At 36.1% G+C, this 14058-nt stretch overlaps 1 protein-coding gene across 4 annotated transcripts in view; it reads right to left on the bottom strand.

Moving 5' to 3' along the window:
* NDFIP2 (Nedd4 family interacting protein 2) overlaps positions 1-14058 on the bottom strand; it is a 64899-nt gene that overhangs the window by 14723 nt on the left and 36118 nt on the right. For all 4 annotated transcript variants that reach the window (XR_006199733.1, XM_042928715.1, XM_042928722.1 and 1 more), the window contains 2 exons: positions 10079-10212; positions 4867-4960 (listed from right to left, as the gene is read on the bottom strand). Coding sequence is in view for 3 of the 4 variants with exons in the window: in XM_042928715.1 (XP_042784649.1) it covers positions 4867-4960; positions 10079-10212 (228 nt within the window). In the remaining variant the exon portion in view is untranslated. The remainder of the gene's footprint in view (positions 1-4866; positions 4961-10078; positions 10213-14058) is intronic.

Raw genomic sequence — 14058 nt, 5'->3', positions numbered from 1 at the left:
AGCCCGACGCAGGGCTTGAACTCACGAACCACAGGATCATGACCTGAGCTGAAGTGGGATGCTTAACCAACTGGGCCACCCAGGGGCCCCAACAGATTCACCTTTTATGGCCTTGGCCTATAAGATAGCAAGTAAAGCTGAACAGGTCTTAAAACACAGAAAGGGCAGAAGCATTGAATTCTGAATCCTCTATGACATGTCTGAATTGGCAAAAAAGAAAATAAATGTATGCTAAACCTTAAGTGTGTAAAATCCATAAAAGAAACATGTAGTAGAGGCAGGTGAATGTAATATGCCTAGGGAAAAAGACAGGAACACTTTTCTTTCAGCTTTACTTCATTTGTGCCATGTTTCCCTGGAAACTTAGGACAAAGCTTAAAAGGCATAGGGCACCTAGTCGCCACACAGTCAAGGCCCAACATGGAATCCAAAGAAGGGACAGACTTCCAAAACCTATATTCCTTAGAAAAAATAAAACTGGGGGGAGCAAGCAGCTGCAAAGCAGGGCAATTAAGAAAAGTTGGTAAAGAATGCCAAGTGTTGCTCCAATTACACTCTCCACAGTCACGTTCACAGTGCCTTCTTTGTATGAAAGTGAGTCAGACAGGTTAATGACATTTGAAAGAAGGCTGCCAATTAGTTTAAATCATGTAAAAGGTGAATTCTCAATTAAGGATGTGGAAGGAGAACATTACTACGAACTACCTTCACCCAACAGCACTCCATAATTTATGACATTTCACATATTTTAACTTATTTGATCTTCTCATTAGCCTTTTAAGAAGGGCAAAGTCAGAATTAATTCCGTTCTACAGAAGGACAAATTGAGACCTAGAACAGCAAAGTGCCACATAAACTCACAAAGCAAGTAAGAGGTATAGGTAGGATAGGCACATCCAAGCCTTTCATGTCTTCTATGCAGTGATCTCTTTCTTACATATACCTCCCATCTACAGAAAGAGGGTAGCAGAACAGCCTAGAAAGCAATATTGTACACTACAGTTATCCATTAATAAGACTTTACTTTAAAATTTTCAAAAGCCACAAGACACTTATTAATTACAAAAGGAAAAAATAGTGAAGAAAGCTAGCAGACACCACCTTAACCTGATGAGAACTGACATCACCAGTAAAAAGACATAACTGGATCACTGCCTCCTGATACGATGCAGTGAGAAGGACACATCATATCTATGGTATTTGTGTAGCAACTGGGCAAATGCTTTAATCATATCACTTCTAAGCCTCACAAAAATCATGAAATGCAGCTGTTACCAGCCCATTATGAAGAAACTAATGCTCAAAATTATTTAAAATTTAAAGTTAGAACACTGATATAAGTAAGACCCAAACTCGATTTTTTGTTTTCAAAGCTCTTTCCATGTAGTAACAAGCTCTCATTTAGTAAAGTTACAAAATGTTCACACCACAGAGATCACTACAGTAAGTATAAAAGGTAGGAATAAACCCTAGAAGTAAAGTTTTCTAAACAGAGTCCATTCCATTTTTAAGCACTAAAGTTCAAGGTCATTTCCAGACTATCAATTTATCCAATGAATTCAATCTTAATTTCTAGCTTTTAACTAATGACTGACTTTCATTCCATTGTCTTAAGAAGTCTGTTAAACAAGCAAGTTAGGCATGTATGAGACATTTTGCTGTGACACTTCAAGGGATTATGAAAAGCAAAAATTATCAAGGGATACATACATTTCTTTCTCTACATTTTCTGAACATAAACATTCAATTATTTTACAAATTTATGTGTAAACTTTTTTTAGGATTACCTATGGTAAGAGACTGAAAAATGGATGTTGAAACAGAATAGGCAAGAATTAAGCCACCAAAGAGTTTTAACTGAAATATTCTTACTGATATTCACCGTAGTTTGTATTCACACAACTTTTATTACCTGAAATGCTTAAGCTATAAACCATATTAAAGAAAATCTATTTCTGACAACCAACAAGTGTGGTGAGGATGTGGAAAAAAAGGAACCATCACACACTGCTGGTAGGAATGCAAACTGGTGCAGCCACTGTAGAAAACTCTACGGAAGTCCCTCAGAAAGTGAGAACTGAAGTATCCTATGATCCAGTAATCACACTACTGAGTACGTACCCAAAGAATATAAAAACACTAATTCAAAAGGATATATGCACCCCTATGTTTATTTCAGCATTATTTACAATAGCCAAATTATGAAAAACAGCCCAAGTGTCTACCGATAGATGAATGAAGATGTGATGTGTATACACACACACACACACACACACACACACACACACACACACACACACACACACAGAGTAATATTATTCAGCCATTAAAAAAAAATGAAATCTCAGGGCACCTGGGTGGCTCAGTCAGTTGAATGTTCGACTTTGCCTCAGGTCATGATCTCACAGTTTATGGGTTTGAGCCCTGCATTGGGCTCTGTGACAACAGCTCAGAGCCTGAAGCCTGCTTCGGATTCTGTGTCTTCTTCACTTTCTGCCCCTCCCCTGCTTGCACTCTCTCTGTTTCTCAAAACTGAATAAACGTAAAAAAAAACTAAAAAAAAAAAAGAAATATTGCCATTTGCAACAACAAGGATGGAGCTAGAGAGTATAATGCTAGGTGAAATAAGAGAAAGACAAATATCATATGATTACGCTCATGTGGAATTTAGGAAACAAAGGCAAGCAAACAAAAAAAAAAGAGAGAGAAACAAACCAAGAAACAGACTCTTAACTATAGAGAACAAGCTGATGGTTACCAGACAGGAGGCGGTGGGGGAGGGGAATGGGTGAAATAAGTGATGGGAATTAAAGAAGATACTTATGATGAATACTGAAAATATACAGAACTGCTGAATCACTATATTGTACACTTGAAACTATTATAACACTATGTTAACTGTACTGAAATTAAAATGAAAAATTTTTAAAAATTAAAAAAAATCTATTTCTGAACCACAGAAATAGAAAATAGAACAGAATCTAGACAATAGCTACTATTAGATAGTGGAAGCATGAAAAATATACCAAGTTGCAATCTGAAGAACAGCCACTAGATGGTAGTGATTACAAATAAATCTATGCTCATCAAAGCAAATAAACTCAAACACTGGCCTACAGTCTACCACAAAAAAATATATTAGGAAATGAAGTCTGAAAATAATATATATTTTTACTCTTATAATATTGGTGCAGTACTTATAGAATGGGATGCATAAAAAAATAAGGTGTAGAGGCATTAGTAAAAATGCAGTAAAAGTAGGTGATTTACACTAAATACATTAAATATATTTATATTAAATTATATACCACCACAGGCCAAATAAGGTCAACCACGTGTCTAGGTTACCAAACACAACACTGTTTAATCAAAAAAAATGTTTTCAAATCTAAAAAAAAATAAAGGTTAAAAAGACAGCAGGATTAAGTGAAATTGAGAAATAGAGAAATAATCACAAGCTCGGGGTCAAATAACTAGATGGTATTAAATCACATTTTTATTCCTAAGAAACAGGTCTTTATACTAAAAATAGCGCAATTAATTTAAATTCTCTTTTTCAATTAAGATTTTTAAAAGCTATAACCATTAGAGGAATTAATATTTACGCTCTTAGCAAAATATGTGGAAGACTTGATAATAAAGGCTTACTAGTTAAACTAAAACTAAGAAAAAAGCCAGTTTACTAGACTGACAGCACAAGACAGTAGTTATCTGTAGCCAAAGTGTTCCTTTCTACTATACCCAACATTGTATCTAATTACAAACTTTAACTAAAACCACAAGATTTAAATATTGCATATACATTAGCTGGCTGTGAAGCAGAACATAAGGTACTAAATTTGAAGAGAAAACGTAACTATCTTCCCACTCACCTACCATTTCTGAGTGGTTATCTACTTCTATTCTTCAGCAGGTGAAATGAAAGCAAGCAAGCAAGAAACCATTTCAAAATGGAGGATTAGTGATTTCCCAGACTCAAAAGTAACTCAAGAAGAATTTTCTATGTTTAAATTTGAATGTGATACTTTAAATAAGTAAAATATTCCTCAGTTTTATTATCAAAATAAACATTATACTTAAAATGAATGAAATAAGCATTCTGTGAAAGCTTGGTCATTTAACCAGGTTGAGGGCAGAAATTCACCATATCCTAGTCTAAGAAATTTACTTACATGAATATTGGGTTTCTAAAACTTAATTTTAGCAATTAAACAATTCAGGTGTCATAACATTATATACTGAGTATACTATATGCCAATCCCTGTATTAGGAATTTAAATAATAACTATAACACAGTCTTCCCTCAAAGTATAAAGTATACTTTATAAGTTCAGATATTAAACTAAGAATTCTGCAACATGTTAAAAAAAAATCTTACTTAGGTTTCTGGTCTTCTAATCACTTACCATTCCCCAAAGAAGACATACTTGCTTTCTTTTGTGTCTCAAATCACATTATTCCAGTTGCCCAAAATATTTCCTTTTCCAACCCTTCTTTCGTGCCTTATAAAGACGCTCAAATGGAAGTCCTTTGCCCCACAAGCAGAAGTTAATAGTTTCATTCTGCCTGGTCCTACATCACTGCATGGACATGCAACATTTTTCATGCAAAAACATATTTAGCTTAAATATGCTTATATAACTCTATACAGTCAGTATCTAGCATAATGATTGCAATACACAGTTGTGTTTAATAAATTCTAGGATTTTTATGGTCTCACATGATCACATATCAGAAACAATTTATATTTTACACTAATTAGACACACTTTAACAATATTTGCCTTTCTTCACTATCTATGTTACTTTAAATACACATGTAGCCAGTATACCCAAAGAAACAATGTGGAAATGAAAAATCACTTACTGAAAAACGCCAGCATAAAAATTCCATCATTACCCACTCGGAGCTGGTCTGCATCACTAAAGTCATCTCTTGGTTGACACTCTTCCTCCTGAATCTGTAAAACATGTAACATTAGAATAGCACACTAAAAACCAATTACAACTTTATTATCTTAAGTATAAAGATAAAAATTTAAATAAAATCAAATGTCCTCAATTTGTTGTATAGACAAAATGATACAGAGAATACAATATCTGGCACAAAGTAATCAAAAACATTAGCAAGAATTAATTTTTCATGGGCACCCTTAAAAAGGGTTAAACAAAAAAGATAAAAACTAAATACTGGATTAATGAAAATGATGTGAAGAAAGATGTGACTGACACTGTGCATTTGCATCCAATGGGAAAGAGGAATTTTCATGATCATTGGTGGAGTCTAAATTATATGACCTCTATGGGTGGCAACTTGGCAATATTTATCAAAAATAAAAATGTAACCTACAACTATATGGTCAATTAATCTTCAACAAAACAGGAAAGAATATCCAGTGGCAAAAAGACAGTCTCTTTAACAAATGCTGTTGGGAAAACTGGACAGCAACATGCAGAAGAATGAAACTGGACCACTTTCCTATACCATACACAACAATAATTCAAAATGGATGAAAGACCTAAATATGAGACCCAAAATCATTAAAATCCTAGAGGAAAATCCAGGCAGTAACCTCTTTGACATTAGCCATAGCAACTTCTTACTAGATACATCTCTCCGGAGGCAAGGGAAACAAAAGAGAAAATAAACTATTGGGACTTGATCAAAATAAAAAGCTTCTGGGGCACCTGGGTGGCTCAGTCCGTTAAGCACCTGATGTCGGCTCCGGTCATGATCTCACAGTTCATGAGTTCGAGCCCCAGGTAAGGCTCTGTGCTGACAGCTCAGAGCCTGGAGCCTGTTTCGAATTCTGTGTCTCCCTCTCTCTGCCCCTCCCCCACTCATATTCTGTCTCTCTCTCAAAAATAAACATTAAAAAAATTTTTTTAAGTAAGTAAATAGGGGCGGCTAGGTGGCTCAGTCAGTTTAGCATCCCACTTTGGCTCGGGTCATGATCTTGTGGCTCATAAGTTCAAGCCCCACATCCAGCTCTGTGCTGACAGCTTGGAGCCTGAAGCCTGCTTCGGATTCTGTGTCTCCCTCTCTCTCCCCCTCTCCCCTGCTTGCGCTCTCTCTCTCTCTCTCAAAAATAAATAAGTAAATAAATAAATAAACAAACAGCTTCTGCACAGTGAAGGAAACAAAACTAAAAGGCAAACTATGGAATGGAGAAGATATCTGCAAAAGACATATCTAAAAAAGGGTTAGTATCCAAAATGTATGAAGAACTTATAAAACTCAACACCCAAAAAATGAATAATCCAATTAAAAGGTGGGCAGAAGGCATGAATAGATTTTTTTTCCAAAGAAGACATCTAGATGGCCAACAGACACAAGAAAGTACTCACCATACTTCAACATCAGGGAAATGCAAATGAAAACTACAATGAGATACCACCTCACACCTGTCAGAATGGCTAAAATCAAAAACACAAGAAACAACAGGTGTTGGTGAGGATGTGGCGAAAACAGAACCCTCCTGCAGTGTTGGTGGAATGTAAACTGGTGCAGCTACTCCGGAAAACAGAATGGAGGAAGGTTCCTCAAAAAGTTAAAACAGAAATAACTCTTATGATCCAGCAACTGCCCTGCTAGGTATTTACCCAAAGAATACAAATATACTAATTCAAAGGGAGACACGCACCTCAGTGTTTATACTAGCATTATCTACAATAGCCATATTATGAAAACAGCCCAAGTGTCTGCTGATTGATGAATGGATAAAGAAGACATGGTACATACATACAATGAAATATTACTTGGCCATAAAAAAGAATGAAACCTTGCCATTTGCAATGATGTGGATGTGATGTGGAGCTAAAGACAGTATTTTGCTAAGCGAAGTCAGTCAGTCAAAAACAAATACCACATGATTTCACATATGTGAAATTTAAGAAACAAAACAAAGGATCATAGGGAGAAAGAGAGAAACCAAGAAACAGACTTAACTATAGAGAACTGATGGTTACCAGAGGGGCTGGGGATGGGTCAAAAAGGCGATAGGGATCAAGGACTGCACTTGTGATGAGCACTGGGTGTCATATGTAAGTGTTGAATCACTAAACTGTACACCTGAAACTAATATCACACTGTATGTTAACTGGAACTGAAATAAAAACTCTTAAAAAAGAAAAAAAAATTTACCCACACACCCTTTGACCCAGCCAGCATTCCACTTCTTGAAATACTCTGTACAAATTTACTTATTATATTCCCACTTATAAGAAATCATGCATTAAAGATAATTTGTTGCAGCAGTGTTAATAAGAGCAAAAGATCAGATACAATCTAAACGCCCACCAACAGTGGACTCTTGTCAGGAGACAATTCTTGATGAGTCCTTCATGTTTCTGATTGTCTTCCAGGTGGAGGCAATGGCTGCCCTTCTTCTGTACTATCTTTTCAAGGCTGTTTATATTGCAGACAGCTTTGGAAGAGAGAGCGTGTCACTCCCTAGGGCAGAGATGTGGGCATGTTTAGTGACCATTAAAAATACATCAGGTTCACTAAACCCAAGGTTCAACACTGTGTGTGGAAACATTACTTGGTCCTCTTTGTGTTTCTTAGTGGGAACTGAGGCTCAGGAGACTGGTCAAGAAAATGCTAATATATTCATGGCAGTCTCACTACATACACTGCCAAAAGAAAAAGACTTTCAGAACCATATTGCTCATTATTTGGGCCAAAAGATCCCTCAAGTACTCTGCAATCATATATCGTAGAAAATTCAGTGATTGGCAATGACTAAATACACAGTAAGATTTTGTATAATTTCAAGTGAATTCAAGAAATAAGCATTAAAACCCAGTGTAAGCCCCTCCAAACCAGTCAGTATGATAGCAAGAATATAAACATTTCATATTTTTTCTAAATATCAGTCCAGATATTTTTATCACACATCATTTGTAAAAAGAAAACATATATGCAAAGATACCTTTACGACATTAACAATGTAAAACATAGACACATCAACACACATTTCAAAATAATCTGATAACTTTACCAGAGAGGAATGACCACTAAATTACAGTAGCATAATTGATTCCATGGAATTTCACTCAACCATTAAAATAACAGAGAAACATTTATATAAAATGCTTAAAAAATAAAAGAAACTCTGTGATAATTTCAACTACATTAAACACAGCTTTATAAATCCCAAAACTGGTAAAAGACACCAATATATTTTAAAATGAAAAGCTGTAAGAGAACAAGTGTGGTATTTTCTTCTTCCTAATTTTTCTCTTCATTGCTAATTTTTAAAAAGTATTCAACTTAATAAACTGTAATTTATTAAATACCAAGTATGTGCCAGATAATAGCGAGGTGCTAGAAATGTAACCACGAGGTCCTCGTCCTGGAGTTGCTCACAATTTATAAAGTGTTAGTTTTTGTGTCAAAAGACAAGTTACTGACAAACTTTAAAATAAGGTACAAAAAACCAAACACTGCTCACTATTAGGTTGTAAGATAAGACTACCTGGTGAACAAGCCATGTTCTAAAAGCTTTTCCTCACAGAGAGCAAGACAAGGCTTGCTTCTTTCTTTGGAGAGTTCTACCCTACTGTGTGCAAGTTAGGGCAATAGAGGTCCCAAACTTGCTTAACATCCTTTTAAGGACCTCTGCCATTTCCAACCTCTCTAGAGAGACACTCCCTGAGAAAAGGAGTCCTTCTGGTTCACGGAGAGTGCATGCATGTATACAATGCATGGACAACCACATATGTGCCAGGCAACCTAGAGTTGATTTTGATAGAAACTCCACACTCTATACAGATCTATGCTCCTTCTCTATGATTCTCTCCTCCAAGCATCAAAAAACCCTTATTGACTGAGCTGTATTTATGCCACGGTCTTAACAAAGACTTGCTTTCCCCCTCAGAGGGAAAAGGCATAAATAATAAATTTGAGGCTTGCTGTTTTTACTTATGTGCCCAAAGCTATTTATGTTGACATTTAACTCTGTGTGTTGGAGTACAGGAGTGGGAGCAGGCATGGAAAGTGCTGTACTGATAAAAGAAACCCATCCAGGAGAAAACACTCACCTATCAAATACTCTACTTGCTGGGCTCTGGCCTGATGGCAGGAGAACGCTGTACACAAAAACTCCTTTCTCTCCCTTTATGCCTCACCTCATTCTAACTTTCTGTGTAAACATAAGTTTGGGTGTCTTTTCCTGAAAAAAAATGGGATGAATCTAGGACTCTGAAATGGTACTCATCTCTAACATCTAAAGCAAGAAAAAAGGGCAACAAACTCTAGCCCGGCTTGCAGCCATGCTGAAATGAAATAACTTCCATCTTTTACTGGACTGTAAAATAGCACACATGCATCTTGCTGACTGTCCACTACTGAGATAGTCACTCCTTTACCAGAACAAGGAAGTAGCATCCATATGTATCACTGGCTCTCCTACTGAGACAGTAAGGGGAGAAGGGGCAGGTGGAATCCTTGACCATCATTCTAAAATTCTAGTGTGGGATGTGTTAAAACGCCAAAAAATATTAAAAAGTTGGTTGACAAACATAATTTGGAGGCCTTGTGATGTTATTTCTCTGTGTTTTTTAGCCTACACTGAGTTCATTCAGAGTCACTAGACTGGCTATACTAATATACACAATTGAGTAGGGAAAAAAAAGATGCTTTATGATTGTAGTTAAGGACCACAAAATCCAAATTATATAAAGAAGGAAATAAGGATATCAACAGTGAAGAGGTCAATGGGATGCAGTAACTAAAGTGAGGGGGGTAAAAGTCAGCACGTGAGGGAAGACAAATCAAGACTTAAGAAACATACTGGTAAACATACTGTAAGGACTAGGATGTCCACAAACTAAGATGGAGTGTAGGAGGAAGACTGATATAGAAATAAACAGAAACAGAAACGGTGGAGAAGGTGGATTTAACTAGGAGAGTGCCAATTTCACCATAGCATGACAACACACATAAGTAGTAGTAGAGAAAATACTAAAAAACAATCTACATGCACAAACACTCTTAGAGAACTATTTCTGACAGACTGAATGTACTCAGAATTATTAGACGATATTCTCAAAAGGAAGCAATCAGACCGCCTTACTCTCTGAGCTGTTTCTGCTGCTGCAGCCGCCATGGCAGCAGCCTTGGCCTTCTCGGCTTCATCGTATGTAGGAAGGGAGGTAGCAACACTGTAGGGAGGTGGCACGGGATAAAACTCACTGTAAACTTCTGAATCTGAAGAAAGGGATTAAAAAAGGACAACCATTAAAACAAACTATTTAATAAAATTTTTATAGTCAAAAACATAATTTAATAATTTACAACAGGCTACTAAAGACTATTACTGCTATTTGTAGTCTTATTTTATAAAGCTAGGTAGTAGTAAGTTACTAATTCAATCCTATGTGTTAGTTTAGTCCCATATCTATTATAAAGGGAAAAGACTCATAAATATCATCTAAACGCTATTACAAAAAACAAAAATATCAAGAATGAAATCTGAAAATCTGTACAAGGGAGGTGAGAAAGTCATCACATATGAGCATCCATTCTACCTACTGCTATGCTCAAAGAATTTAATTTACTTGCTCATAATCTCATAGCCTAAAAGTAGAAGTATCAGGAATAACAACACTTGTATAGTACTCATTATTTAATATGCCACTTCTAAAGACATTAATCCTAGCAACTCTCAAGTTCAGAAAACTTAAGGAATTTGCCCAGTATTACACAACCAACAAGTGGCAGAGTCCAGGGATTTCCTAATTACCAATATTTGCTCTCATAACATGTGAGGTTCATTTTTTTTTTTACATGTCAGTTTTAGCAACTGTCCAAATCTCTTCAGCAAACTCAACATTTCTCTTTCCTAAAAAAGACTGGTGATTTTTAGTTCTTTTTTACTCCTCTCCCCCTCTTCTCATTTTTTTCCATATCTACCTAGTTTTTCAGAGTTTCTTTTTATGAAGAATTTTTCCATCCCCAATTTTTAGATGATTTTTAAAATATGATCTTCAGAAATATAACACAATAGCAAGGGGAGAGTGCTAATTTTACTTTTTTTTTTTTAAGTTTATTTATCTATTTGGAGAGTGACAGAGACAGAGCAAGTTGGGAAGGGAGCAGAGAGAGAGAGAAGGAGAATCCCAAGCAGACTACACACTGCCAGCACAGAACCTGATGCGGGGCTCGAACTCACGAACCTGTGAGATCATGACCTGAGCTGAAACCAAGAGTTGGACGCTTAAGCAAATGAGCCACCCAGGAGCCCCAAAGAGTGCTAATTTAGAAAAAAAAACCCTGCATCACTTATCACCAACTTCAGCAGTACAGGTAAAGCGATACATACAGGTTGATATACTGATTAGACTCATGCTAGCATCACTGCCAAGAAAATCAGACTCTCAAAGTTGTCCACACCCCAATGTCTGACATCACTTTCGTGATTTCCTCGATTATAAATACAGTATTTGCACATTTTCTATATCGGTTTATAATTTTCTCTATCAGAATTTCTTGCATTTCCACATGAAAACACATTTCACTCTAGCAATTCTTTTCCTTTTGTATTTTAATGTATACTGGTTTTAAAAGAAGTTTTTTAAATGCTATCAATAAGAGCTAAGGATATGAAGCTAGGCAATTTTTAATCCAATGACAGGTAATGCTAGTAGCAGCAGAACACTGAGCACCACCAAAATGGTACAAGGGTCATAAATCCTTAGAAATGACTTCTTATTCAGATGTAAAAACACCACACACAGTCAGGAAAATAGATTTCTTTAGTTCTGAAGCCTCGAATAGAAGCAAAATTTAAGTGAAAGCAATGTTATAAATTTTAAGGCAGTAACATTAAAATTATAAATTTAAAAACTGGAACAATGACATACATTACCCAAGAGGATGAGATCTTTTACATTAACAACAGATATGTAATTTTTGAAAAGTTTTAACTCCCGTGAAAGGCAAAATGAAACTAACAAATGCAATGCAAACTGGGAAAAAGCACTGCTATAGTTTTAACTTTCACTGGTTAATTTTACTTATTTTTTATCTACCCTTTAAGGCGGCATTTCTCAACCAGAAAATTTAAAGTCTGGAGAGCTCCAATCCTAGCTGCTCGTCTTAAGTTGTGTGACCTCAAGCAAATCACTTAAGCACTTTATGAAGCTCTACTTTCTCATCCATAAAACTGACTCAGCAAGGCTGTTACTTGCTGTTATATGACAGGATTTAAGAGTAGTCAAGAGGACTCTGTAAACTGTAAAGCATTATACAAATGTCAACTATTATTATTGATGGTGCTCAGATCTATAAAACCAGTCATAAAGTGACCTACTGAAGAACATAATCTCCACAGAAAACTCATACTGTCCATGCTTAAAATTTAACAGTAAAAGGCTGAAGAAAAACACTATTGATGTTTTTCATTAAAGAGAAGCAAACTTCTAGAATTACTCAGTTCTTGTGCTCAATTACAGTCATGAATGGCCTTTTAGTACAAGTGTAAAAATAAGAGACCAGTAGTCATACAGATTATAAGAATAACTGAATACCTAGGTAGCAAGGACAACCTGTCTTACAATGGAAATTTATCCAATCTCTAAAAATGACATGATCTGTGTGGCACCTGGGTGGCTTAGCTGGTTAAGCATCTGACTCTTAATTTTTGGCTCAGGTCATGATCTCATGGCTGTGAGATCAAGCCCCATGTCAGGCTCCACACTAAGTGTGAAACCTGCTTGGGATTCTTTCTCCCTCTCTCTCTCTCTCTCTGCCTCTTCCCCACTAACACTGTCTCTCTCTCAAAACACATAAAAATTAAAAAAAAAAAAAAAATGACATGCTCCATTATCAAAACTATTCTAGAGCATAGAAGAATGAGAAACTTCTCAATTCATGCTATGTTGCTTCCATACATAATATTAACACTAAAACCACAAAGACAGTACAAGGGTTAAAGATCCCACTAATAAAATTGCAAAACTTTTGGGAAAAAAAACATTAACAAATATAAATCCAGAATGGGTTAGAATATGGTAACAATTTAGTCTATGAATGCAGAAATGAATTGGCTTAAAAAGAAATCTAGTAATAACATATTTCATTATGTCAAAAATTAAAGGAGAAAAAAATGTAATTCTGTGATAAAGACCCAAAAAGATGACTTCAAGGTTTCTGGCCTAGTGGAGCCATTTACCGAAGTGAAGACAACTGACAAGGAAAAGGTTCAGTGATGGAGGAAGAAGCCATTGACAGTTTTAAAGGTACTGAAACCTCCTTTATCCTTTCAAACTCTTCCCATCAAGAGGTGGAGACTAATTGTCTTGAATAAAGACTAACCCCAGATATTCACTTCTAACAAATCAAATGTGGCAGATGTGACACTGTGTGACTTGAGTGGTAATGCCACAACAGGTGACACAGATTCTATTTGGCTTGTTCTTGGAACTCAGCCTCCATTCAGTGAGGAAGCCCAGGCCACAAGAGGTCACGTACAGGTGTTCTGGCCAACAGTCTCAGCGGAGGCCCCAGCGGAAGCTTGCATCAGCTGCCAAATATGTAAATAAGGAAGCCTCAAGATGACTCCAGCTCCAGGTCACCAAAAGATAATAATCACATGAGATTCTGGGAGACAATCGCATAACTGAGTCTAGCCCACCACAAAAACCATGAGAACTGATAACACTAAATGACTGCTACTTTACTCTGTTTGGTTTGTGGTAGCTTGTTATACAGCCAGGCAATGGTGGCCACAAGAAAAAAACCTGTAAGTTCAATCTTAGCATTGTCCATCATTCAAACACAGGCAAAGCATCAGGAAAATAACTCCTTTTCTTTCTTCAAGACTACCATTAAATAGATTTGTTTTTCTTTTACCTAGACTAGAATAGCAAATTCACTGCACTATATTCTGGAAACTCGTAGAATAATCAAAAAAAAATTAGCCCAAAATAAATTTTAGCTAGCACCAATCCAGCTGTTAAATCCTATGGCCAAAGACAAATAAAACTGACATAAATCAATATAAAAACTGTCCATCAAACTGGGCACTAAACAAGCACACTGATCAAATAAACA

This window comes from Panthera leo, chromosome A1 (assembly GCF_018350215.1).
Source record: "Panthera leo isolate Ple1 chromosome A1, P.leo_Ple1_pat1.1, whole genome shotgun sequence".
NCBI lineage: Eukaryota > Metazoa > Chordata > Mammalia > Carnivora > Felidae > Panthera > Panthera leo.
This window is presented reverse-complemented; position numbering and strand designations above follow the sequence as displayed.